Source organism: Crocuta crocuta, unplaced genomic scaffold (genome assembly GCF_008692635.1).
Source record: "Crocuta crocuta isolate KB4526 unplaced genomic scaffold, BGI_CrCroc_1.0 scaffold180, whole genome shotgun sequence".
Lineage (NCBI taxonomy): Eukaryota > Metazoa > Chordata > Mammalia > Carnivora > Hyaenidae > Crocuta > Crocuta crocuta.
This window is the reverse complement of record NW_027527549.1, coordinates 3,350,785-3,364,417: the sequence shown is the minus strand read 5'-3', so window position 1 is coordinate 3,364,417 and position 13,633 is coordinate 3,350,785. Positions and strand designations below refer to the sequence as shown.

General features: G+C 45.8%; 1 protein-coding gene across 2 annotated transcripts in view; it reads left to right on the top strand.

Annotated features, from left to right (window-relative positions):
* The window catches only part of IGSF3 (immunoglobulin superfamily member 3), a 90,533-nt gene that overhangs the window by 40,535 nt on the left and 36,365 nt on the right, over window positions 1-13,633 (top strand). For both annotated transcript variants that reach the window (XM_077767261.1, XM_077767255.1), the window contains exon 2: window positions 11,705-12,082. In XM_077767261.1, coding sequence (XP_077623387.1) covers window positions 11,705-12,082 — 378 coding nt within the window. The remainder of the gene's footprint in view (window positions 1-11,704; window positions 12,083-13,633) is intronic.

The window sequence follows — 13,633 nt, the reverse complement described above, 5'->3', positions numbered from 1 at the left end:
TGAGTTTTAAAGGGAGGACTCTCAATCCTTCAACAACATGGTGAAGATCGTATCACTTTACAGGCGAGGACTCTGAGGCACAGAGAGGTGAAGGAACCAGCTTATGCCAGGAGAGGTCAAGGAGGGAGAACATTCTAGAATCACCTGCATCCTTCATGTCTGCTCCTGGGTTGTGGCACCACACATATCCCATGAGAGTCTATGGCTGTCTCAGGGGACGTTTTGTATGGAAGTAAGGACCCACACATAGGTGGGAAGCTGAGCCCACAACCGCCCTGCCTCTGCGGCTTCCCTGTGCGTACGGGGGTCTGCGTGTGCATGCCCACGCCTTGGTTGGGGCGCCTGTAGTGGGTGGTGACATTGACCTAGCAGGACCTTCTTTGTGAAGGCGCTTTTCACGGTGCACCTTTTGGGGGTGTCTCCAGCCTGGTTTCATTGACTGGCTTCCCCTACCACTTGCCTCGGGCTCTGCGTCTGTAAAGGGAAGTCACTAATAAGAGTACAGACTTCACGGTGAACACCGACATTAGTTAATACACATAAGGCACTTGGACAGGCTCTGTACCTCATTCGGCAAGTGCTGGCTCTTGTTGACAAGGGCCAAGCTTTGTGTCTGTCTGTCCCCTCGTCTAGAAGGGGATCCCGTGGAGCTTCTTTTAGCTCACGCCACTTGTTGTCCTCCCTCGGCTGAAGGCTGAAAAGCGGGATCCCCAGACCTTGTCCATTCCTGGAGTGGCCTTCCTGACTGCTCTCTTCCAGGCTCCCCTCCACCTTCCGTGGAGGTTTTATGCAGCCCAGTCTCTGCCCTGCGGAGGGTCTGTTTGGCGTTTTACACTTGAGGCTGTACAGATTCCTGATCAGTGTTTTCAGGAGCAGGTTGGCAAGAAAACCCAGTTGGTGGTTTACCCTCACTTATCACTGATGTTTACCTGGCACATTCAGCATGAGCCACAGACTAAGAGAAGCACTAGTCATGTTCGTGGTCTTGGAGAAGGAGACTGAAACTTGAAGGGCATCTCCTCACCTGGTAAATGCTGCTCTGATGACTTTGACCTCCTTTCGTTGCGTGAATGAGATGTAGAGCGGTTGGGGTAGTGTGGCACACTAATGTGCTGATCACTGTCCTCATTGTCTTCATTTTAAAGCAAAACATACTTGTTTATTTACAGTAATGGAAGGGGCGCCTGGGTGGCTCAGTTGGTGAAGCATCCGACTTCGGCTCAGGTCACGATCTCGCAGTTCACAAGTTCGAGCCCTGCGTCAGGCTCTGTGCTGATAGCTCGGAGCCTGGACCGGACTTTGGATTCTGTGTCTCCCTCTCTCTCTCTGTCCTCCCCCACTGATGCTCTGTTTCTCTCTCAAAAATACACATTTAAAAAAATAATAAACTAATGGGAAAATAAGACAAGGGGAAAGTCACTTGTCTTCTCACCACTCAAAGATTCAACCCAGTATCATCATGTTTCCCTTGGTCATCTTTGTAGCTGTAGTATTTTTTAAACGCAATTTTACTACACACGCAGTTTTGCATTTTTAACCCAAAGTTGCACATCAGTGCTCCTTTGATGCTCTCGTACTTCCAAAGATTTTTCCTGTGTTTAGATGATCTCCTATCGGTGGAAATAAAATGAACTCTTGAAATATTCATTTGGTGGCTTTCTCAGTATTAGTTGATCTCTGGGATTGCCTGTGAGAGCGGTATATGGTACATGACATGCTTCTCGTTGTATAGATTCGGAAACATCTAGCATGGCCGGGTTGGCATGTAGGACTTGTAGCCGAGCTTTGACAACTGGAAAAGCAGATGTGGAATGGTGACTGAGATCCTTTGGCACCTTGGCACGCTCAGTTGTGCTTCTTAAACATAGTGGCTGGATCTTGTGCCTACCAGTGTGGTTTCCCCGGGCCTTGGCACATTCCAGAAAATGCATGAGAGGCTAGTTTTCACGGGCACGGTGACCTCTCCTTTTCACTGACTCCTGATTCATCCTGCCCCTAGCGAGGTTCAGCTAGAGCTTAGTACAAAGGCAGAAGTGAGAACATCCCTGGACATGCAATGTCTTGAAAAGCTAGCTAAGCAATCCCCTGTGTGTGTTCATGGGAGTGGAGGCTGTCACAGCTAAATCCAGAGGGACATGGCCTGTCCTAATGACCATGGACTGTCTAAAGCAGTAGTCTTAATCCTTTTTTCTGGGTCTTGAATCGCTTTCAGAATCTTAAAAATTTATGGGCCCTTTTTCTAGAAAACATACATGAGCACAGAACACAATTTTTCATTAAATGTAGAACTCACAGGTGTCGATATTAGTCATATGTTGGTACAAAACAAATTACCCCAAAACTTAAGGCTTAAAACAACAGTAAATTCTTCTCAGTTTTATGGTAGGCCTAAAATTGGTCTTAAAAAAAATGTAGTCTTATAAAAAAGACTTTGAGGGGCACCAGGGTAGCTTAGTTAGTTAAGCATCTAACTTCAACTCAGGTCATGATCTCGCAGTTTGTGAGTTTGAGCCCCGCATCGGGTTCTGTGCTGACAGCTCAGAGCCTGCAGCCCACTTCAGATTCTGTGTCTCTCTGGGGCGCCTGGGTGGCTCAGTCAGTTGAGCGTACGACTTCGGCTCAGGTCATGACCTCGCGGTTCGTGGGTTCGAGCCCCGCGTCGCGCTCTGTGCTGACAGCCAGCTCAGAGCCTGGAGCCTGTTTCAGATTCTGTATCTCCCCCTCTCTCTGACCCTCCCCTGCTCATGCTGTCTCTCTCTCTCTCAGAAATAAATGAAACATTAAAAAAAAAAATTCGGTGTTTCCCTCTCTCTGTCCCCCCCCTGCTCGCACTCTGTCTCTCACTGTCACTTAAAAAGAAACATTAAAAATTTTTTTGAATATAAAATAAAAAAGATTTTGATCGGAGAGGCTGTGTGCACTCTGTGAAAGCGGTAATTACGGCAGTTGTCAATAAAATTCTTAAAACGATAGAAAAAGTCAGAAAACAACATACAGAAATAAACAGTGTACATGATCTCACACAGTTTCTGTGCATGAGGAATCCAGGAGCATCTTAACTGGATGGTTCTGACTCTGCACCCTTCTGGGGTGGGGGGGAGGGGTTGCAGTCACCTTGGCTGGCCCTGAAGACCCACTTCCAGGGTGGCTCAGTTACACGCTGGTTGTTGGAAGGAGGCCTCAGGTAGCCTGCCCGGAAGGCTGCTCTGATGGCCTCATGACATGGTGTACGTGATCTCAGGGAGCAAGGCAGAAACCCTGACTGTTTATGGCTTAGCCCTGGAAGTCATACTCCATCATTTCTGCATTTCCTATTGGTCACACAGGTCAGCTCTACTCAGTGTGTAGGATAAGGTATGGAGGGTGCCCTCCTGTCCTCCCCATGTGCGCCACCCTCCCTACACATTGACCTAGAGGTTTTCCTGACTCTGTCGTTTATGGAAACTCTGTCGGTTTCCATATGGGGGTTTCATTGCATGGGCATGGTTGATTAAGTCATTGGTCATTGGTGTTTGATCTCACTCTAGTACTTATCTCTGCCCTGGAGTTTGGGGGTTGGGGTTGAAATTTTCAACCCTTGAAGGAAGGCCAGCTCCACTCTTGAAAGTGTCTAACGGACCACCTTGAGTCATTAGCATACCCCCTTAGGGGGAAAAGGAGCTCTTTATCAATGACAGGACATTCCTATCACTCAGGAAATCCCAAGAGTTTTCAACGCTCTGAGCCACATACCAGGGACAAAGACCAAATACCTATTTCCTATTATACCATATTAGTACAGAAGAAAGTTTATACAGCAGTTACACATTATTTTTATTTGTGGGTAAAAAATTTTTTTCCTACTTATCTAACTAGAACATACTCTTTGCAGAGGATGGAGGTTGGGAAGGGAGTAAAATGTAAAGAAGAAAATAAAAATCACTCGCCGTCCTTTTACCTAGTATTTTCTCTCTACGCTTTTTTAGGTTTACAACAAAATTGAGAGGGAGACGCAGAAGTTTCCTGTTTGCCCCTGCCTCCACTCATAAATAGTATCGCGCATGATCAACGTCACTTGTCAGAGTGGTACATTCATTACCAGGAATGAGCCTCCACTGACTCATCATAATTACCCAAAGTCCATAGTTTACCCCGTGGTTCATTCTTCTTGTAGGACATTCTATGGCTTTGGATACACATGTAATAAAACATGCTCCTCATTACCATATAGTACAAAGTATTTCCACTGCCCTAAAAATCTCTGTGCTCCACGTGCTTATCTCCCTACTCTCTGCAACCATGGGTCTTTTTATCATCTCTTTGGTTTTGCCCTTTCTAGAATGTCATATAGTTGGAATCATATAATCTATAGCCTTTTTTGATTGGTTTCTTTCAGTTGATACTGTGTATTTAAAGTTCCTGCATGTCTTTTCATGCTTTGAAAGCTCATTTCGGTTTAATGCGGAATAAGATTCTGTTGTCTGGGTGCACCGCGGTTTGTTTAGCTATTTACCTACCAGAGGACATCTTGGCTGCTTCCAACTTTTGACAATCATGAATAAAGCCGACATAAACAGTCATGAGCTGGTTTTTGGACAAACGAAAGTTTTCAGCCCCTTAGGATAATACCACGGGGTGCAATTGCTGGATCATACGGGAAGGGTGTGCTTAGTTTTGTTAGAAACCCCCAAACTGTCTTCCAAAGCGGCTGTACTATTTCACGTTCCCAGTGGCTGTGAGTGACAGTTCCTCTGGCCATACATCCTCACCAGCGCTTGGTATTGTCGCGTTCCAGATTTTGGCCACACTTAAGGTGTGTAGTGGTATCTTTTTGTTGTTTTCATTTGTATTTCCCGGCTGATATGAAATATGAGGCATCCTCTTATATACTTACTTGCCGTCTTCTATCTTTGGTGAGGTGTCTGTTAAGGTCTCCGACCCATTTTTTAATCTGTTTTTTTTTTTTCTTATTTTTGAGTTTTAATAATTCATTGCATATTTTGGGTACCAGTCTCTTATCAGATGTGTCTTTTGCAAATATTTTTTCCCAGTCAGCAGCTCGTCTTCTAATTCCCTCAATTTTGTCTTTCACAGAGCTGACATGTAATTTTAATGGAGCCTAGCTCATCAATTATTTCAGGGATCATGCCCCTGGTGCTGTATCTAAAAAGGCATCACCTTGGCTTCCTCCTCTGTTATATTCTAGGAGTTTTATAGTTTTGCATTTTCCGTTTTGATCTGTGATCTGTGTTCAGTTCGTTTTTGTGAAGGGTATAAGGTCTGTGTCTAGGTTAACTTTTTGGTTTTTGTGGGTTTTTTTGCATGTGTGAGCACCGTTTGCTCAAAAGATTGCCTTTGCCCTGTTGGATTGCCTTTGCCCCTTTGTCTAAGATCACTGTATTATGGGAGTCTATTCTGGGGGTCTCTGTTTTGTTCCATTGAGCTACTTGTCCAGTCTTTCTCCATTACCGTGCTGTTTTCATTCCTATGGCTTTATAGTAGGTCTTAAAGTTGGATAGTTTTAGTCCTTCAACTCTGTTCTCTTTCAATAGAGTGTTGGCTATTCTGCATCTCTTGCCTCTCTGTATAAAATTTAGAATCAGGTTGTTGATATATACAAAATAACTTGCTACACTTTTGATTGGGATTGCATTGAATCTGTAGATAAAGTTGGGAAGAGCTGACATCTTGACACTATTGAGTCTTTTTATCCAAGAACATTGAGTTTTCTCCATTTATTTAGTTCTTCGATTTTGTTTAGCAGAGTTTTGTAGCTTTGCTCATATATATCTTCTGTGTATTTTGTTAGATTTCTACCTATTTCATTTTGGGGAGTGCTAATGTAAGTGGCATTATGTTTTTAATTTCAAATTCCTTTGTTCATTGTTGGTATATCAGAAGGCAATTGACCTTTGTATATTGACCTTATATCCTGTGACATTGTAATTCTTACTTGTTCTAGGTTTTGTTTTGTGTGTTTTTTGTTAATTCCCTTAGATATTTTTATATAGACAGTCATCTCATCTGTAAACAAAGGCAGTTTTTCCTCATCTTTCCTAGTCTATATATCTTATATTTCCTTTTCCTGCCTTATTGCATTAGCAAGGCCTTGATCATATTAACGAGAAGTATGATATTGAAAAGAAGTTGTTAGAAGAAGATTCTTGCCTTGTACCTGATCTTAGTGGGAAAGCTTTGAGTATCTCACCATTAGGTCTGATGTTAGCTATAGGGTTTTTTTTTTTGTTTTTTTTTGGTAGATATTCTTTATCAAGTTGGCAAAATTCCCCTCTATTCCTAGTTTACTGAGTTTCTATAATGAATGGTTGTTGGATTTTGTCAAATGCTTTTCCTGCTTCTTTTGATATGATCATGTGATTTTTCTTTTTAGCCTGTTCATGTGATAGATTAATTGGCTTTCAAGTATTGAAACAACCTTGTATTATCTGGGATAAATCCCACATGGTCTTGGTGTGTAATTCTTTCCGTAAATTGTTGAGTTTGATTTGCTAATATTTTGGAGGATTTTTGCATCTATGTTCATAAGAGATATTGACCTGCAATTTTCTTATAATGCCTATGTCTAGTGAGTGTTAGGGTAGTGCTGGCCTTGTAGAATGAGTAAGTGTTCATCTTCCTCTGTTTTCTGCAAGATTATAGAGCATTGTTATACTTTTTCCCTTAAATGTTCAATAGAATTTACCAGTGAACTTATCTAGGCCTTGTGCTTTCTGCTTTGCAAGGTTATTAGTTATTGACTTGATTTCTTCAAGTATAGGTCTATTGAAGTCATCTCTTCCTTGTGGGAGTTTTCACAGATTGTGTCTTTCAAGGTATTGATTCATTTCAGCTAGGCTGTCAAATTTGTGGGCACAGAATGGTTCATAGGATTCCCTTATTATCCTTTTCATTTTCATAGACAATGTAGTAACGTCTTCTCTTTCATTTTTGGCATAATTGGTGTCCTTTCTCTTTTTTCCTAGTCAGCCTAGCTAGGGGCTTATTGATTTTATTGATCTGTTCAAAGAACCAGCTTTTGATTTTGTTGATTTTCTCTAATGACTTCTTGATTTCAATATCATCGATTTCTGCTCTGATTCTTGTGACTTCTCCTTTCTTTGGACTTAATTCGCTTTTCGTTTTCTATTTTCCTAAGGTGGAAACTTAGATTACTGATTTCAGATCTTTCTTCTTTTCTAATACGTGCATTCAGTGCTATAAAATTTCCCTCGAAGCACTGTTTTCCCTGAATATCACACATTTTGATTAGCTGTGCTTTCATTTTCATTTAATCCAAAGTACTGTACTTTTAAATATCTCTTGCGAGTTCTCCTGTGACCCAAGTATTCTTTAGAAGTGTGTTGCTTAATATCCACATGTTTGGGGATATTCCAGTTATTTTTCTGTTACTGATTTCTAGTTTAATACCATTGTGGTCTGTTACCCGTCACTGTATGATTCCTCATCTTTTAAATTTGTTGAGGTGTGTTTTATGGCCCAGAATGTTGTCTGTTGTGGTGAATGTTCCATATGAGCTTGAGAAGAATGTGTCCTCTGCTATTGCTGGAGGAAGTAGTCAGTAGTTGTCCATTATATTCAGTTGATTGATGGTGTTGTTGAGTTCAACTATGTCTTTTTTTTTAATGTTTTTTATTTCTGAGAGAGAGAGACAGCATGAGCAGGGGAGGGTCAGAGAGAGAGGGAGACATAGAATCTGAAACAGGCTCCAGGCTCTGAGCTGGCTGTCAGCACAGGGCCCGACACGGGGCTCGAACCCACGAACCATGAGTTCGTGACCTGAGCCGAAGTCGGCCGCTCAACCGTCTGAGCCACCCAGGCGCCCCAAGTTCAACTATGTCTTTAACTGATTTTCAGCTTGACAGGTCTGTCTATTTCTGATCGAAGTGTATAAGTCACCAGCTATGATAGTGGATTAATCTGCTTCTCCTTACAGTTCTGTCCATTTTTGCCTCATCTAGTATGATGCTCTATTGTTTTGTGCATACATGTTAAGAATTGTCATGTCTTCGTGGAGAACTATGTAATGTTCATCATCGGTGGTAACTTTTCTCTACTTTGAAATCTGCTCTGTCCGAAATCAATATAGCTACTCCCGCTCTCTTTTGATTAGTGTTTACATGGTGTGTTTTCCTCCATTCATTTACTTTTCATCCATATGCATCTTTATATTTAGAGTGGATTTCTCATAGATAAGATATAGTTGGATTGTTTTTAGCCCCACTCTAACAATCTCTGTCTTTTAGTTGGCACATTCAGACCACCGATTGACATTCAAAGTGATTACTGAAATAGTTGGATTAATATCGACCATATGCCTTACTGTTTCATATTTGTTGCCTTTGCTCTTTGGTTTTATTTTTGTCTTCTACCCTTTTTCTGCTTTTTTTGGTGTCTAGTCCTTTTTGTACAATTCTATATAATGCTGTAAATATTTGTTCTTTTGTTTTAAATTACATAAGTGACATTTGTCTGTTGCAGAATAATTCAAAAAGTATAGGAACATCTGAAGGGAGGAAAAGTCATTAAAAAAAGGTGATCCCTGCCCAGGAGGAGTCTTCTGCAAGCTGAGAGGAAAGATGGGAGGGGCCATGATGGTAGGGGTGCCGTGGCCCCCTCTAGGGGACCCGCTTCTCTTCGAAGACACAGTGCTGTCTCAGAAAGTGAGGGGCAGCGCCAGGAGAAGGAACTATGGGGGGTGCTGCACAAAGGGAATAAAACTGAGGAAAATAAGGTAATTTCCCCTTCTGTGTTAGGGTCCATTCCCTAAGAACGGCATTATTTTCAGGAGTCCGAGGCCCTTTGTGGGGCAGGAAGGAAATTAAGGAGGTCCCGAATAAACAGCTGCAGCCGAATGTGTGTGGCTCAAGTACAGTCCAGCGTTTACTTATTTATTTGTTTGTCAGTGCTGTTTATCAACCTGCTTCTGGCTTGGACAAGTTGTTTTGACCCCCGTGGCTCATTGAGGCCACTTAGTACTGTTTACTTTTCTGGGAGTGATGTGTGCTACCAACAACCCAGTGCTTTGCTAAGGGCTGTGGGTTGAATGCAGGCAGGGGCTGGGCCTGCTCGGCACCGCCTCTCGATAGCCAGTATCTGATGGGCCTCCGCTCCACCCCTTCTCTGGGGAAGAATGAAACTTTCTTGACCCAGATCAACCTGGAGCCTTTGCAGGAGGAAGGAGTTTAAAGCTACCGAGAGCTTGAACGTTAGGATACATTTTCTAATTTGGACACCTGATTGCCACTTATGCAGAGACGCCCGGAAGGAGCAGTTCTTGACCTTGCCGTGCACTTGAATTTTTAGAAATGCTAGTGCCTGGGCTGCGCCCCAGATCTGTTCCATTGGGTGGGGTCCGGGCCCTGCTATTCTGTAAAGCTCCAGGGTTTGCAAAATAGATCCAGGGTCGAGAAGTCGTTCCTCCAAGGAGGAAGCTGCCTCCTGACCTGCCTCCAGCCTTTGCAGCGGCAGCAGCTGAGAGTGGCCATGGGCTGGTTAACAGAACACTGAAACACAGAGACCTAAATGTTATGACTGTAGTTACATTGTTGTCAGAGTTCCTTTTCTAGAGCACTGCAAACATTTGATTTAAATGTCACCATATAGATATTTCAAGTTGTCACAAAAAGAGTACACACAGTCAAAATGTTACACGCCAGATTTTAACATACTGAAAATAACGGAATGAGCTGCCTTCTCGATGCCTTTCAAGATCGTAATCAATGCCATCGACCAGAACGGATCACGGAAATTCACACACAACTTTGATCTGTGGATTTGGTTCCCACCCTTCATTTTTTTTTTTTTTTTCTGTTCCCAGTTTCTGGTGCTGAAGCCAAGATGGGGTTCTGGGTAAGATCTTGTTTGGAAGACAAGGTCCTCCGGGAATTACAGTGCACAAGCCTCAGGTCTTTCCTTGTAGGGTCTGTTTGAAAGCCTGTCACCTTGGAGATGAGATTTGCTTGCCTTGAGCACAAGCACTGTCCCCCTCCCCCTGCATGCTGCACCCCACAGACTGCCTTTAGGGCTGAATCCTAGTACTTGAGCTGTGCCGGCTGTTCACCAGCTGGGCCCACATCAGATAGGTTTACTCTGGGGCAGCTGTGCATCCTTTTTGGCAAGGGAGAGGGGAAGGCTTCATGGAGTGGAAGTGGGCTGCAGCTGTGGGTGGTCCAGAGATGCTGTCATTGTCAGGAGGCCATTGGAATGTCCTTGGGTGATCCTTGGCCAAACCCTACGGTTCCAGAGCTGCAGAATGTTTCAGCCAGAAAAGGTTTTTAGCTAGCCGCTCTTCCCGGAAGAGTGACTGTGGGCTAGACCCTGTGTCACGGGCTTTGCAGATGTTCTCTTCCTGAGTGTTTTCGTAACTCTGGGAGGTGCACATTATTATGCCCATCTTCCAGGTGAGGAAACTGAAGCTTGGAGAGGTTAAGTAACTTATCCAGAGTCACAGCTAGGCAAAGTCGGCATTAGCACATGTGCTGGTCCACTCCCAGGCCTTCTTAGAAATCATTTTAGGGGCACCTGCGTGGCTCAGTCGGTTGAGCATCCGACTTCGGCTCAACGTTATGATCGCACGGTTCGTGGGTTCGAGCCCTGCATCGGGCTCTGTGCTGACAGAAGCCTGCTTTGGATTCTCTGTCTCCCTCTCTCTGTGCCCCTCCCTCCCTCACACTCCGCCCCCCCCTCAAAAATAAGTAAACATTTAAAAAAATCATTTTATAGCTGAAGAGGTTCAGGTCTAGAAAGGAAAAGCAACTTGTCCAAGATGACACATCCCACCTCAGTTCCTGCCAGAGCTGTGGCTGGAACTCACCTGCCCCTTCTGCCTCGCTGCTGTGCTCCACCGCTGCTGCTTCTGCGGGGAAGGAAGGCCAGGGGCACATGCCCCCTCCCCCCCTGCTCAGTGGCTCAGGCAGGATCAGCGGTAGGCTGGCATGGAATGAGAGGGGAAACTCGCTATATTTCCTCACCCCTGAGTCTACTGGGGAGACCATGTTAGGGAGAACATGGAAGGCAGAGGCGACCCCAGAGAAACACCCCAGGCGGAAGGTAGGGGGACTCGTGGGGAATCAGAGCCGCCATCCTAAGGGCAGCTTTGCTTCCTTGTTACGGGTCCGCACTGTCAGCTCCCCCCCCAGCCATTGGCAGCAGGTGGGCATGCGGATCTGCTTCAGCCCTGCACACTCATGCTCGTGTGCACTAGGCTTAAACCTGCAGGAGCCCAGCTCTGCCCCCATTGAAGGCAGGAAGAGGAGGTGAGGCGTGCTCCTCCACGTGCTGTCCCGGGAGTAGCTACATTCACAANAGATCGTAAGACAGTTGCTTTCATTTGTTTTCATCTGAATGTGTGCCAAGGATTCAACTTTTCCTGCTCATCTGATTAAAACTTTACAAACAGCGTTAACAAACAGATATAAAATCGCTGCACAGATGACAGAGGGACTGGATGAAACTCCCGAGGGTCAGCCATTGCATAAGTAACAGAACCGTGACTTTGCACCATCTGATTTCCATATATGCAAATTAGGGACAGAGCTTTACCTAGCGAGTGTTTTAATTAATATTTATAAATCACAGAATGGCTCATAAAGGGCCAGTAAGCTATTTATACTCAGGTCATAGAAATAACAGAGCCTTTGAAGATCGCCACCTACTCCGCATTTTGGTGTGAGTTGTAAGCGAGCCTGTTTGCGTGTCCCCGCAGGTGTGGTGCTGGCGCAGCGACATGTCGCCGTCCAGGAAGGGCCCCTGTACCGCACGGAGGGCTCCCACATCACCATCTGGTGCAACGTGAGTGGCTACCAGGGGCCTTCCGAGCAGAACTTCCAGTGGTCCATCTACCTGCCGTCGGCTCCGGAGCGTGAGGTGCAGATCGTCAGCACCGTGGACTCTTCCTTCCCTTATGCCATCTACACCCAGCGCGTCCGTGGGGGCAAGATCTACGTGGAGAGGGTCCAGGGGAGCTCGGCCCTGTTGCACATCACTGACCTCCAGGCCCGGGATGCCGGCGAGTATGAGTGCCACACGCCCAACACGGACGAGCGGTACTTTGGGAGCTACAGTGCCAAGATGAACCTAGTAGGTAAGGAGGTGGTGTTTCCATGGCCAGTGTCCCAACCGAGGAGGTCCGATCGGGCCGCTGTAACCAAATACCGCAGCCCGGTGGCCTCAGCAGTGGGCAGTTACTTCTCACGCTCTGGAGGCTGTGAGTCCAAGATTAAGGTGCAGCACGGTCGGCTCTGGTGAGGGCCCTCTTCTGGGCTGCCAGCTTTTGACTTCCCATTGTCTGCTCCCATGGCAGAAAGGGAACGAGAGAGCTCGCCGAGGTCCCTTGCCAAGGGCACTGATCCCATTCATGAGGGCTCCACCTTCCTGACCTAATCACCCTGCAGAGGCCTCAGCTCCAGACACCCCATGTGCGGCACGGATTGGGATTTGCCATGTGGCTTTGGGGGAAATAAACATGGAGTCCATAACACTGAGTCACTTCATTAATAGCACACCTTTATTTCACTTAAAAAGAAAACACCAAAGTTCCCCAAATATTTTAGCGGTTAACACGTAGCATGAGTGAGTAAAGGTTGTGAGTTCACTTGTGAATAAGTAGAAGGTTGAGTGAGGCTAAAACTTACAAAAGCTGTAGTGCAGGTGTTAAGAGTTCAGAGAAGGCAGGGGGCACCTGGGTGCCTCAGCTGGTTAAGCGGCCCGACTTCAGCTCAGGTCGTGGTCTCACAGTTTGTGAGTTGAGCCCCACGTCAGGCTCTCAGCTGTCAGTGCAGAGCCTGCTTGGGATCCTCTGTCCCTCCCTCCCTCTTTCTCTCTTTGTCTCTCTCTCTCTCTTTGCCCCTCCTCTGCTCTCTCTCAAAAATAAACATTAAAAAAACATTCAGAGAAGGTTAACTGACCCCGTGGCTGGTGAAGGGGGATATGAAAACATAAGGCAAGTAGGTCTGTGGTTGTTGTCCTGAACAAATGCTCCCTGAACGATGGGGGGAGCTGGCAGTGGGGGACAGGATGGCACAGGGCCACCACACTCACGGACGTGAAGGGTCAACTCTCTGCCCAAGTCATAACTTCCAGGCATAGTTGGGATCATAAAAACTGGAAAGTCCAGACTTGTGGCGGAAAGACACAACAGCCTTGGTATTGTTGGTATTGTTGGCTGTCCTCATGCGTGAGTGTTGTAGCCCTTCACTGTCCACGCTGAACCCCAACCCCCCATGCCAAGCTCGCTGTTCCCATCTCTGGGTCCATATCCCATTAGGAGGCCCGGGAGAGCCAGGCCAGAGGGGAGCGTGGTGAGGAAGCACCCACCGGCGCTGACTGGGGTGTCCCCACCGGGCCCAGAGGGGCAGTGGTTAGACTCCACAGTACAGTTCTGACCAAGGGGCTACGGGGCAGTGTCCTCACACGCCCGATCTATGGCTTCTTCCCAGTGCGGACCACTCTGACACATGAATTGTATGAAAAATCCAACCGGTCAGACAGTTGAGGACACTGTTACCTTCCTCTGCCAAAAAGACTTTCTGAAACCTAGGCTTCTTAGAGCGATGTGTTGCTGGTGAGACTCAGAGGAAGTGGGGGGTGCGATGGCAAGCTGGGAGAAGGTGAGCCAGGCACATAGAAACGTCAA